Source organism: Zootermopsis nevadensis, unplaced genomic scaffold, assembly GCF_977971745.1.
Source record: "Zootermopsis nevadensis isolate Lab colony 2312 unplaced genomic scaffold, Znev_1.0 Znev_ptg000030l, whole genome shotgun sequence".
In the NCBI taxonomy this organism is placed as follows: Eukaryota; Metazoa; Arthropoda; class Insecta; order Blattodea; family Termopsidae; genus Zootermopsis; species Zootermopsis nevadensis.
Genome location: NW_028259162.1, coordinates 4,344,377 through 4,357,839, shown reverse-complemented (window position 1 = coordinate 4,357,839; position 13,463 = coordinate 4,344,377). Strand labels below are relative to the sequence as shown.

Below are 13,463 nucleotides of genomic sequence, written 5' to 3'. Positions count from 1 at the left end.
TCAATTTACATTGGATTTTTTTTTTGATCTGTGGTTAAAATAACAATTGTAACTCTTTCAACGTCCATTTGTTGTTCATTCATGATACTTGAAATTATTTGGACTACAGACAGTTAATAAATTCAGAATTTTGGCCAGTGATTTCCAGTTTCCTGTGTGTACATTTATTTTCATAATTTGTATGTCCACTGCAGTTGTTAATTTGAAAATTTTCTCTGTCCTGTTTGGGTGAACTACTGAAATGTTTGCCCTTGACAATAGTGTATTTTTCTTCTGCTTCAAGGTATAGGCCTGTTCCAACTTCAAGAGAATGCATTTTTGACAGTAGCTAACAGTTTAATTTGACATCATCAGTTTCTAATATCTCCATTGTGGACTAGATTTATATACTGAAGATTTTAAATTTACCATCAGTCTGTATAAAACAAATTATTTGAGAAGAAGGAGAAATTCTAAATGTAATGCTTGGAATAAAAAAGTCCTAGTGTTGATTTGTTGCTGGTACTGGCACAGACTTTGATAGTGCATGTTATCAAAAGGAAGCCATTGACTGTTCATCTGATGGTTTGGATGGTACCAGTATGTGACAGGATAGAAAAATATCTTATTTAAATTAGTAAATATTTTTGTATAACAGTATTTTGTCATTGTGTAATAAATATTTAATTAAACACTATTAAACACTGTGCTTCAAATAGTAGTCAGACTTAAACTGTGGGCTGAACTACTATTTGCACATTTATGGCAACATGAACATTTTTGTTTAAATTGTGATGCATGATACCACTTGGATTGCAAAGGATTGTTATGTATGAATGCAGTTTAAAAGCTGAACTGTTGGATAAGACATATACAGCAATTCAATTTTTAGTGATATAATGTGTCCACTTTACTAGGCCAACATCTGAGTTTGACATCCATTAATTTGTATTTGATTGTTTGTGGGCTGACTTACAACAGTGTCTTGTGGCAATTGTTTAGAAATCTAGTATTGTGTATTTAATATGAAGTATTTTATTTAGCTAGAGGAATTGCTTATTATTGAACTCTAGCTGTTATTCTGAAATACAACACAACACAAACTAGATTGAAAATATATAAAACCTTGTCCATACCTACACTTCTTTATGGATGTGAAACCTGGACAGTGAAACAACACGACAAATCAAGAATTGCAGCAGCAGAGATGAAGTTTTTAAGAAAAACAGCCAAATACACATGGAGAGATCATAAAAGAAATTATGTCATCCACAAAGAACTACAAACAGCCAATATTGGAAAAATCCACAGACACAGAAGGAACTGGATCCAACATGTATGATGAATGGACAAGAACAGATTGCCACATTAAATTTTGAATCATAAACCAATAGGAAAAAGAAACAAAGGATGCCCTTTAAAAAGATTCCTGGATGTTTGAGGCCAGATGATGATGATTTTTCAGGGACAACTTTTTCTTTGTGAGATCTGATATTCTCATGGTGACGATATTGATGTTGATGTTGGTCTTCTGGGTTGTAATGAAATGTGCCTGTATCTTCAACCATGAATATGGAGGCATTTGGTATCTACCTACATGTCCACATGGTGCTACATTGACAAGTTTGTCTTTGAAGCCTTGTCTTTATTTATTTTCCCATACTTGTACCATCTGTTACATGTCCATGGAGCAAGACATGGGGTAAATTATTTGCTTGATGGATATATACAGACTTTGCAGCATTAACATAGTGATTTGGACCCAATGTCCACATCACCATGAGAAGAGTACCAACATTTTAGAGACTTCACATCTGGCAGAGGAAGTGTTAAAACTTCCTTTCAGATGTTTAGTAGTTACATATTTGACATCCTCTGGAGATACACAGATTGCAGGTATTTGGGTCTAGGAGAGAAGACGATGGGCATGGAGAAAACTGCAAAATGATGAGCTTAAAAATCTGTACTCCATCCTCCAATATTGTCAGGGTGAAGAATGAGTTGGGCGGGTCATGTAGCGCGCATGGATGGGACAAGAGGTGTGCACCGGGTATTGGCTGGGAAGCCTGAAGGGAAGAGCCCGCTGGGGAGACCTAGACGTAGATGGGAGGATAATGTCAGGTGGGATCTATGGGAGATAGGAGTTGAAGGAGACTGGATTTTGTTGGCCCAGGACAGGGTCAGGTGGAGGGCTTTGGTTAATTCGGTGATGAACCTTCGGGTTCGGTAAGCCATCTAGTTAGTTAGTCAATAATGTCCGGTGGTAGGTAATATTCAAGAGAAGCGGGAGTGTTAGAGAAGACAGCTTCATCTAGGCTTGTGCTAAAAGCAGGTACCATGTAATTTCAAAAATTTAGAAAAGTTCATGGTGCATCGTCACATCTGACCGGGAAAGCAATAATATAAAATGTATAATAACACGACAAATATAAGAGTATAATAATAACCCATTTGAATTTCAATGGGCCTTTTCTATCGACATTTTATAAATTCGTTTAATGGCTGATTATTCCTAGAGATAAAAAAGTCGCTGTGTATCTTGGAAGCCGTGTTTTAATGAGAGGGCTGTGTTTTAGCGGTTGAATAGGACGCGTTTGCAGAAATGAATACATTTGATGTTAACGATATTACTTAAAACGCACTTGATCTTTGGTGATGAATGTATCATAATACAATGGAAAGTGAAGGAAGGCAAAAGAAAGTAGAAGCTGGAAGGGAAATGGTGAGTATATTTAGGGTATTACGCCTATGTCTTTAGTTTGATATGTTTGTTATTTATTTAACAACGCTGCCAGTTGCTCAGGCTATGAAGCGTAGAACGATAGTGCTATCAGTGACTATGAACTGGAAATAATATGAAATGAAGATGTGGTGGCTTATTTTTAGTAACTACTATCATCGCTTAAAGGGACTGAGGAAGACCATGAAGAACCTCAGTCAGGATTTCCATTCTTCGAGCCAAAATTTGAACTCTGGTTCTCCTGAATACGAAGCAGGAGTGATAACCACTAGCTCGTCATTGGAAATTTTCTCCATGATCTGTCTTCCTCCCTTTTAGGTCCAAATATCTTCCTCAACACTGTTCTCAAACACCCTCAATCTGTGTTCTTCCTAAAAGTGAGAGGCCAAGTTTTGCACCCATACATCACAAGTGGCAAAATTACACTTTTGTATATATTAATCTTTAGATTTTTGATGTGAGATTGGAGAGCAAAAGATTTTGGACTGAATGATAGCAAATAGTCCCTGAATTTAATCTGCTCTTGATTGTGTCATGAATGTCATTCTGACTTGTTAGTGTCATCCCCAGCTATTTGAATTTTGTCACATTTTTGAATGATTCATTAGCTATCCTTAAATTCAGGTTCTGTCCTGAATTCTGATGCCAAGACATGATCTGTCTTTTCTGTATTTATTTCTAGACCAAACATCCCAACCAGTCCTTAAGAGTGTTTCTGTGTTTGCTTTTATAGTATTTATATTATCATCCAACAGATTAATATCATCAGCATAGACCAAAAGCCGGTGTGTTCCATTCAGTTCTTTTGAAACTATAATAGAATTAAAATATATATGAATGTCAGTGTGGTAGCAGATCAGACTTGCATACACAAAGAAATTAAGTACAGATTAAATTTGTGGAATGTTTGTTATCATTCAATTCATGTGTATGAGAATCAGTTTTGCACCTTAAAGGACGAACATAGATGTAGAGCGTTTAAGAAGGGAGTGCTAAGGATAATATTTGGACCTTGTGAAAAGAAGTAGCAGAATGAAGAGATTGGCATGAGGAATTTTTATAATTTGTACTCTTTGCCAAATATTATTAGGAATCAAATCAAAGAGAATGAGGTAGGCAGGGTGTGTAGATGTGTGAGAGAGATGAGAGATACAAAATTGTACACTGAAATCTTGAAGTGTTGATGACACTTGGGAGTCTCTATGATAATATTAAAATGGATGTTAAGGAAGTGGGTTTGAGTACGTGGGCTGGATTCATGTGGCTCACAATAGGTATTATATACATACATGGAAAAAACTTTCCATAAAGTGCAAGGAATTTATTGACTAGCAGAACAGATGTTAGCTTCTGAAAAAGTCCTGTTCTTTGGAGTTGGAGGTTATGTCAAAATATGCAAATTTAGAAACATTTTGTTATACAGTTTTGTATTAGCAGCGCTTATGTACTGAATTTTAACAGGTATTAATTATTACTTTTTCAGTTTGCTGCGTACTTAAAGAAGAAAAATGGATCAGGTCAACAAGGTGATCAGAAAAAGAAAAATAAACTTAAAGATGAAACTCAGTGCTCAAAGGAAGTTTCTGTGGCAGGAGGGTCTTTGGATGTTAGTCCTGTTTCTTCTTTTGAAGATAGTGAAGTGGTTAATTTGGCAAGTTACATAAATTTTATAGTTTATTTCTCAGATTTTTAAACTACATTATCCTGTTGCATTTTTTAGAACTACATTGTTTTTTCATCAGTGAACACGCAGCTCAAAAAATCATCCTATTCTTGTCACTGCTTATTCCATTAATTATTTAAACATACTCATATAAAAGGTATGATGAAATGTAACATGTTTCAATTTATTCACCCATCTGTAGGCAAATAACTTGAATCTTATGAAGTCAAATATAAATCTTAAAATTCACAAATATTAAACTGTTACATAATTAAATGAAGCCAAGAAGAATTTATTATAGTTAGTTGCCATGAAAGCTTCAGTTCATACATAACTGTGAATATGTTTAGTGAGAAGCTGTCGAACACAAACAACAGATGATGTTTATACTTCAGATTGGCTTGAGGCTGACAAGCCTTTAATTTATAACTCTAGATTCTTATAAACTCTTCAAAAGAGTCTTGAATTTGGGTATTATAATATGCGAATAGTATTAACATTGATCTGCTAACTTGATTTGTATTGGATGTATCATTCCATTAACTACCCTTATATGAATTTTTTACAGGAAAGTTCAACAAAAAACAATGGAACGAGTACTACTTTAAGTGGGAGTAAACAAACCTTTGAAGATGGAGGTGAGATGTCTTCAGACAGATTCCAAACCAGATTGAGAGAGTTGGAGGACATTCTTTGCAGTATGTTTATTTTCTTCTTTTTGAAATTACAGATAATATTCCAACAGTGAAAAGACACTGTCAGGTTTGTTAACATGCATCAGTGTTTATTTATATGTCAGGAATGCTGTTTACCTACCTGATTAGAAGTTAATGAGCTCATAAACAAGAATTATGTTCTTTTTACCTGGTTTGTAATATCTGAAATCCACACCCTCTCAACTCTACTTCCCTAAGACCCACTTCATTGTTATACTCCCACCTACACCTGCATATTTTGAGTGATCTCTTTATGTCAAGCATAATTAATCTTTACATAAGGGCATATTAATTTTTTTCTGCATCATTAAATATATATAGAGCTGAAAGAAATATAGTTTATAGTAAAGTATGTATTTTGTGTAATTTTCATCTTTTATGTTTGATGAGCAATTTTCTGAAAATTTATTGTATTTAATTTTAGTGTAAAACACTATGAACTCTGTATGTATGAAGGTTATGGAGAAGGAATATGAATAGAGAATAAATATAGAGTTATAAATTGTCATGGGAGAATACAAACTAAGTATTAGTTCCTTTTTGTCAGGTAAAGAAGCTGCATTGGAAGCAGCACTCGAGGAACTTAGTGCACTAAAAGAAATTACATCTTTTGATGTCTCCTCTGGCGTACTAGAAACAGACTACAAGACTCGTTTTGAGGAGTGTTGTAAACGGGTAAGATGGCCTCATTGCCTTCATATTTTTCTTAATATCTTTATAAACATTTTATAATCTGTGCAGTTTATATAGCATTAAAAATGACAGGATAATAAATTGAGATGGATGTGGGAGAAAGTGGTATTGACATTGTTGATGCTGATCTTCTGGGCAGTGATACCTTGTGGACTTGTTGGTAGATTCAAGCATTTTCTAGAAAGAAGATGTTTGTCTTCTGGTGTGTTGTGCCATGTAGTCTGATAGAAATTGAGTGGCATTACAGGGGTTCTTACTACCTCCATTATTAGAGAGATGATTGATTGATTCAGTGATAGGTTTAGAGTCGTCTGTCTGCTATGGTTATATGCTTTTTAAGTAATCCATTCAAAATAACACATTAGAGAGGTGTACTTAAAATTAAATAATTCCAAATCACTGGTAATGGTCATACCATCATGTCTCAGTCTTCTGCAGAATCTCTTCCACTATATCACAGAAACTCCTGTGGTTAGACTTCCATGGTTGTGATATGACCGTCATATGTGAAAATGAGGTCTACCACATGAAGGAGTGATTGGTATTATGGTAGATGATTTATGTTTGACATCTCTGCACTATTGAAGATTATGGATTTCTGTTACAGCTGTTGGAATTTCAAGAAGCAGTGGAGCACAGAGAGGGGATAATCAATCAGTTAAGCAGTTCATTGCAGCAGGCTATTCAGACACGCGATGCTCTGCAACTTCAAGGGGACCAGCTTGCACAAGAAGTGGCATTATTGCAGCGCCAGCTGAAAGCCACCACAGAATTGATTCAGGGTCATCACTGGGACACCGGCATCAAACCTCAGGATTACCTCTCTCTCCAGAATCAAGTATTTAATTTTAAGTAACACTTCTGACTTCAGTCGCATTGTTGTTTAAATGTAATTAATTGATATTCTGGTGATCACTGCAGTAGACATCATTAAGGTGGGTGTATAGAAATGAGTCTAGAATGGGGATGGTGGTGGTTGTATGTGGCAGAGTAATATCCCGAGCCAAACATATCCAGTCAGAGGTTGAGACACATTTGTTGGAAAATGGCTGGCTTATATGAAGTTCACTCCATGTGTTAATGACTCTGTACCTCCACCTTCCCAAGTCCAAAAATCAAGTTTGCGTGTCAGATCCTAGAACATTGTTGCAACAGTGGGACCCAAGGTTATTGTTCACCCATAACATTTTTATCACATTATTGCATAAATGACCTTGGATACTATTGTTGCCTTTGATACCAATATTGCGTTTATTGTTAATTTAGAATAAGAGTGATTCAAGTTTACAATTCCTTTGAGCTGATGTCACCACCCATGAAGTGGCATGAGAGAACACCTTTGAAATTTCAGTGTACTCCAAAGAATACACCTTCTTAATAATTTTGTTACTCTGCTATCTGCAGTCATCATGTTCTGCTTGATTCTTAATTTTCAGGTTACAGATGGAGAAACACTCCTTCATGTCTTTTAACCTCTTTTATTTCTGCTTACAGGTTTTAGCCCTTGAAGCTGCAGTCAGTAGAAATGAGTCTGTCATTAGTGATCTAAATTATATTATCAAAGAAAAAGAATCCATGCTTCAAAGTAAATCTGACGAACTTCAGAAGAAATCACAGGAACTGAGTCAGCATAAAACAAAGTCTGCCAGTGAGGTTAGTAATTTCTGTAGTGCAAATTGGGTCTTTTGTAGTGCTAGTATTACAAGTTTCAGGGCGCTCAGTCAAGCTTTGTAGTGTAAGCATTGTGTATCAGGGAAGAAAATAAAAGAAAATGTATACATTCTTGTATAACCTCAAGAAAGGAGACACTGGGGGGTCACCTCCAAAGAGATGGAAGATATTGTTATTCAAAAATGGAATTGGTACAGGCCAATGGGCCTAAACCTTGAAGATGATAATGATACATAGTTTTACTTTAAATGTGACAGTAGTTAATTAACTTATTTGTTCTTTTGCATAAATATATACCAGTCCTTCAGGTCGGACATTATTTATTTTGTACTCCATGAAAAGTACCCTACATATTTTCTTGACCACCTTATTGATGCTGAAAAGGGGAAGAAATTACAGAAGTGATAAATTTAAATAAAGATTGTAGATACATTTTCTGTGTCAAACTCTGTGTTTTTATGAATCTAAAATTTCTACAGTATGGATTCTAATCACAGAGACTGACTGAAGTTCAAGTTGTTTGAGTCATAGTACTGTGTGTTCAAGTAAATATAGGTACTGGTGTGTATTTTGACCTTTCTGTCATACTGTCTTCTTTTATTTATTGTTTCAGATTCAGAATCTGATGCGTGAGGTGGAAGAGCTACATCAGAAATGTGCCATTATGGCAAGCAGCCAAAATTGTTTGATACTAGAGCGTGAAGGACAGATGGCAGCACTTCAAGCTGAACTTGAAGAAAACTTTGGTCTCCAGCTTGCTCAGATTAAGGAGGAGCTCAGGTGATTTTCAACAGAATGTCTGCTAGCATGGGATCACTCTGAACTTCAAGTTTGGTGGGAGCATGTAGATGAAATTCTGTGATTTGATGCATCAAATTTTGCAGATTTCTTGCCATGTCAGAGAAATATGATACATTAAACTGGCCAGTATCTCTTGCCAGTGGCTGCTTGGGTGAAAACAGGTTGCTGCCTTCTTAGACCTGTGCAAATCTGTTTCAAGTTTGTGGTGAAAGATTCCAGTAGAGAAAACTTTGTGAAGTTGTGTTTTCTCTGACATTTATTGTACTGTTTTCAGTTTCCACTTTGTCATTGCTATGATTAGCACAGGAGCTGAAAAAAATTAATTCTTCTGTTGTAACACAAAACTTCCATAAAGAAAAAAATGTGATGTACGAAGATTTACCAGGTATTAGAGTGACATCATCATACTGATAATGGGTATAATTTTTGTGGTGCGCTTATATGTAAATTTACAGAAGTTGAAAACAAATTGGCTGGTTTAACCAGTAACATAAAAGTATTGCTATTTATATTGATTACAATCGTCATCGAAGTTTATTTTTTCACATATCATCTGTGATTTTGTAATGTTTTTGGTGAACAGAACAGTGAATTTCTGCAGCCCTATGGATTTGCATTATACTTTTGTCAAAATTGAAGAAAACTAGATTGCTGCTCACATGATGATTCTTCGGTGATTCTAGCAGTCTCATGGTCAGAAACTTCCACTTCATGTGTCATTAATTGATATTGTTATGTAAACTGTATATTTCAATTTTTTTTAAATATAATATTAATTTGTATTAAAAATTTGTATTTTTAAGTCATGAATCATTACTTAAAATATTAATATGAAAGAAATTTGGTAAAACACATAAGTTTCTGTCCAAGTCTGCATTGTGTGACTCAGTAAATATACAAGGTATACACAAAAGAATGGTGCGGTTTAAAAGTTGATAAAAAATTTATTTCTCACCTTACGTGGGCACAACATACACCATCAGCGGCGGCAACTGTCCAAGTTTCTCATGCGTTAATTACAATCCTTCAATGTGTGCACCCTGGGTCACACGACACACATCCGCACGGTAATCAAACTCATCCCAGACCCGGTGTAGCATGTCCACTGTAATGGCCTGCAGTGCATGCGTTATCCGATCACGAAGTTCATGGATGGACGTGGGCAATGGTGGTACATAAACGCTGTAATTAACGAACCCGCTGCTGATGGTGTATGTTGTGCCCATGTAAGGTGAGAAATAATTTTTTTATTAACTTTTGAAACCGCACCATTCTTTTGTGTATAACCTGTATATGAAAATATCTGTTTTATCTTTGTTTATTCCAGTAACACCTTCTTTCTCCCAAGATGTTTCCATTTTATGTGAGTCATCTATTTTAGTGAGCACCATTCTGTTAATATTTATTCACCTATTTAATGTTTCTAGGAATCAGTTTAATCGGGAGAAAGAGGCATTGGAAAAGAAGCATGTTGATGAGGTAGCATTGTGCCAAATAGCTTCACAGTCTCCCAGAGCTGGAGAAGAACAGACAACTCTTAGCAAGGAGCAACTGGAATCTTTACATTCTCAGGTGCAAGAGTTGTCAGATGCTAGAGAGAAGCTGGTAAATGAGGTGGCAGAGCTTAAACAGTCTTGTGTATTGGAAGTGGATTCACTTAAACAAAAAAATGCTGTACTTCAGGAACAGCTGGAGGGAGCTGCCAAGGAGAAACAAACTTATGAACAGCATGTTTTAGAGTCCAGAAAAGAAATTGAAAAAGGTTTCACAATGTATAAAAATCAGGTTGAAGATTTAAAATTTCAGCTACAAGAAGCTTCAAGAGCTGAAGTGAAATATTCAGAACAGTTACATGAATGTAGAAATGTTTATGAAGCTGAACTTTCATCTTATAAGCAATCCCATGAATTGGAATTAACTTTGTATAAAGAGCAGATAGATAGTCTGAATTTACAATTGCAGGAGGCTTTGAAAGCTGAAGCAGAGTATTCAGCAAAATTAATTGAATATAATAAAGCGTGTGAGGTTGAATTAGCATCTTACCAACAGTCCCATGAAATAGAGCTGTCTTCGTACAAACAGAGTGCAGAAGCACTGAATTTGAGACTTCAGGAAGCTTCTTTAGCAGAAGAAAACTTTCCAAAAGTTCTGGCTGCACATAAGCAGTCTTTGGAATCTGAGTTATGTAGATACAAGGAAGAAAATGAAGCTCTGAATGCTGAATTACAAAGGATTTTGAATAGTGAAGAGGTTCTCAGGAAAGAGAAGACTGAAATTTTGGCATCACATGATGTTGCAGTATCATCATATGAAGAACAATTAGCGACTTTAAAGGCGTCATTACAGGCTGCAGAGGAAACGGTAACATATCATCAACGTGAATTGTCTTCTCTTAAAACACAGCTTAAAGACAAGTCAGATGTTAATGATGATTATGTAAAAGAGGTGAAGAGTTGCAAAGAACAAGTTGTAACATTAACTACTCAGGTTGAAGAGGCTTTAAAATATGGGGAAAAATGTAAACAAGATTTTGCCCTCTATAAAAAATCGCATGTGGAAGAAATTAGTTTAATTAAAGATAATTTTGAATTGGAACAAATTCAGAGAAATTCCATTGCCAGGTGCCAATCCCAAGAAGCTGAACTGGCTTTATGTAAACAACAAATTGATTTTCTTAATTCACGATTACAGGATGCCAGTGAAGCTGAAAAGTGTCATATTGCAGAAATAACTGCATGTCAAATTCAACTGAAAGAATATAAGGAGCAAGTAGACTCTCTTGATAGAATGTTCAGTGAAGAGTTAATGCATGCCCAGGAAGATTTTTCTAAAGAAATAAATTCAAAATGTCTGGAAATTGAAACATTACTTGCAGGCCTTCAGGAAGCCTCTGCCTTAGAAGAAAAGCACAGAAGTCAGATACTGTCTTCACAGAAAGAGATTGAAAATCTGAATGTGCAGCTACAAGAAAGAGCTGAGACTGAAAAAATAAGTAGAATGGAACTTGTTTCTTACCAGGAGAAAATGACAGCATACAGTGATGAAGTTCAGGCCCTTAAGAAGATGACTGCATCACAAGATGAGATGCAGACATACAAGCAGCAAGTGAAGACCTTAAAAGAAAGCCTACATTATGAACTGTCATGCCTCCAGGACTCCCACAGTATACAACTGAAAAGAATTGAGGAAGAACATGCAGTAAAGATTGAATCATTTAGTAATCAAGTGGATGATCTGACTTTAAAGCTTGCAGAGGTTACTACAGCAAAAGAAATACTTGAAAAGGAGAAGAATACATATCACAATTTATATGTAGCTGAAATAAACGAGTATAAATGCCAGCTTGAAGAATTTAGCACCCAGCTTCAGGAGAACAGAAAGAATGAAGAGAAGTATGTTACTGACATGAGTGACTGTCACAAACAATTGAACTCATATAAAAGTCAAGTGAAGCTGCTGAATGCAAAGATACAAGATGATGTGTCAGAAATAAAGATTTCACATGCTAAAGAAGTGAATGACCTCAAAGATGAACTGCAACACTTGAAGAACATTAATTCAACACTGGAAGCTGAGGTTGTGTGTTTGAAGTTGGCAGCAAAGCATAGAGATGACTCCAGCAGAGCACAATTAGAAGAAGTCACAGTACAGTTCCTTAAAACTCAGAGTCTTCTTGCAGCAAAAGAAGAAGTAGAAGGAGCTTTGGAGAGCAGGATTAATGATCTTCAAATTGATTTGGAAAAAGCAAATCATAGTATTGACCATATTAAAATAGAAAATGAGCAGTTGCAAGAAATGACTGTACAGTACCTGAAACTCGAAGGTTTACTGGCTGCAAAAGAAGAAGGGGAGCACATGCTTAGAGAACATATTCAGGAGCTAGAGGAGGCTCTGTGCACTGTGAAAATGGACTCGGAACAAATGAATCAGGATAGTTGTGAACTAACTCTGAAAGTTGCCAAGGCAACGAATTTGTTTAAGAAGCTGAAGTATGAAAAAGATGAACTTTCTGAAAAATATAAACATTTACAAGCAGAGAGGAATCAGTTAGCGTCAGAGAAGAAGATGACTGAAGAGAAACTCAAAGACGTGGCCTCTCAGTTACATAAGTTAAAAACAAGCTGTAGTGTAGATGAGAATGTATTGGCGTCTAGTGGATCAGAATTGCCTCCTGCCACAGAGACACGTGCTGGTGTTGTAGTGACTCCATTGGAGTGTGCTAAGGTGACTGAATCCATTGTTAGCAGTGGTCAAGATGTTACAAGCGGTTTTGACAATACTGAAGTTGTAAATTACAGTGAAGATGGAGATCAGATTTCTGATAGTGGGCCATTGAAAAGACGGAAAAGAAGTACTATGAATGTGCCAGAGCCTGTTTCATCATTCTGTTCATCAAAATTGTTAGAAAAGTTAATTGTTTTTGAAAGAGAGAAAATAGAATTAGCAAATCAACTTGAAACTTTGGAGTCAAAATTTCAGGAGAAGGAACTTCAGGAACTCCTATATATTAAAGAAAGCAGTGTTGCCAAGTTGCACTGTAAGGAGCTAGAGGATAAATTATTGCAATTAGAGAAGGTTAGAATAGAGAGGGATACTATTCTTGAAGAAAAAAGTTACCTTGAATCAAAGGTTGTTGACCTAGAACATGAAAATACAACATTTCGTAATTTGCAGACAACACTAAATACTGAACTAGCAAAGGAAAAAATTGCAACTGAAGACAGATTGCACCAGCTTGTAAAACAAAGGCTTGAAAACATTATTGATGAGAAAAATTGTACTGCAATAGAAAATTTATTTCTTGATCTTGGAAATAAAGCAAAAGAGGTTGTATTTTTGAAGGAGAAAATGAGGTCACAAGAACAAACTTTACAGTTGTTAAATGAGAAAATACTAATTTTAGAGAAGTCTAAAGGAGAAGATGCAAAGAAAATTAATTTGTACCAAGAAGAATTGGCTAGGGTCCGATCTGAACTTGAAGAATCATGGAAACAGCATAATGCTACCAAAGAAGAACTAGGAGCTTGTAGGAAGGAACTTGCTGTGCTATGCATGCAGAAGGAGCAGTGTGAGTCTAGCAGGAGCCGACTGTTGCAGATGAAGACGAGTCACACTGAAATCACTCCTGTCTGTGGTGAGTCACTTTTCATTTCATTTCAAATGCAGAGTTACAGATGAATGTTTGATCAGATAGTGAAGT

The 13,463-nt window shown here is 35.8% G+C and overlaps 1 protein-coding gene across 12 annotated transcripts in view; it reads left to right on the top strand.

Moving 5' to 3' along the window:
• Positions 1–2,128: 2,128 nt before the first annotated feature.
• Positions 2,129–13,463, top strand: part of LOC110828182 (uncharacterized) — a 62,130-nt gene continuing 50,795 nt past the window's right edge. For 4 of the 12 annotated variants that reach the window (XM_087359065.1, XM_087359055.1, XM_087359057.1 and 1 more), the window contains exons 1-8: positions 2,135–2,701; positions 4,203–4,370; positions 4,951–5,080; positions 5,646–5,773; positions 6,399–6,629; positions 7,286–7,444; positions 8,076–8,242; positions 9,691–13,397. In XM_087359065.1, the coding sequence (XP_087215191.1) occupies positions 2,639–2,701; positions 4,203–4,370; positions 4,951–5,080; positions 5,646–5,773; positions 6,399–6,629; positions 7,286–7,444; positions 8,076–8,242; positions 9,691–13,397 (4,753 nt within the window). In that variant the 5' untranslated portion in view covers positions 2,135–2,638. Of the gene's footprint in view, positions 2,702–4,202; positions 4,371–4,950; positions 5,081–5,645; positions 5,774–6,398; positions 6,630–7,285; positions 7,445–8,075; positions 8,243–9,690; positions 13,398–13,463 lie in introns of all 12 variants that reach the window. The other 8 variants (XM_087359060.1, XM_087359066.1, XM_087359062.1 and 5 more) reach the window with 8 other exon arrangements.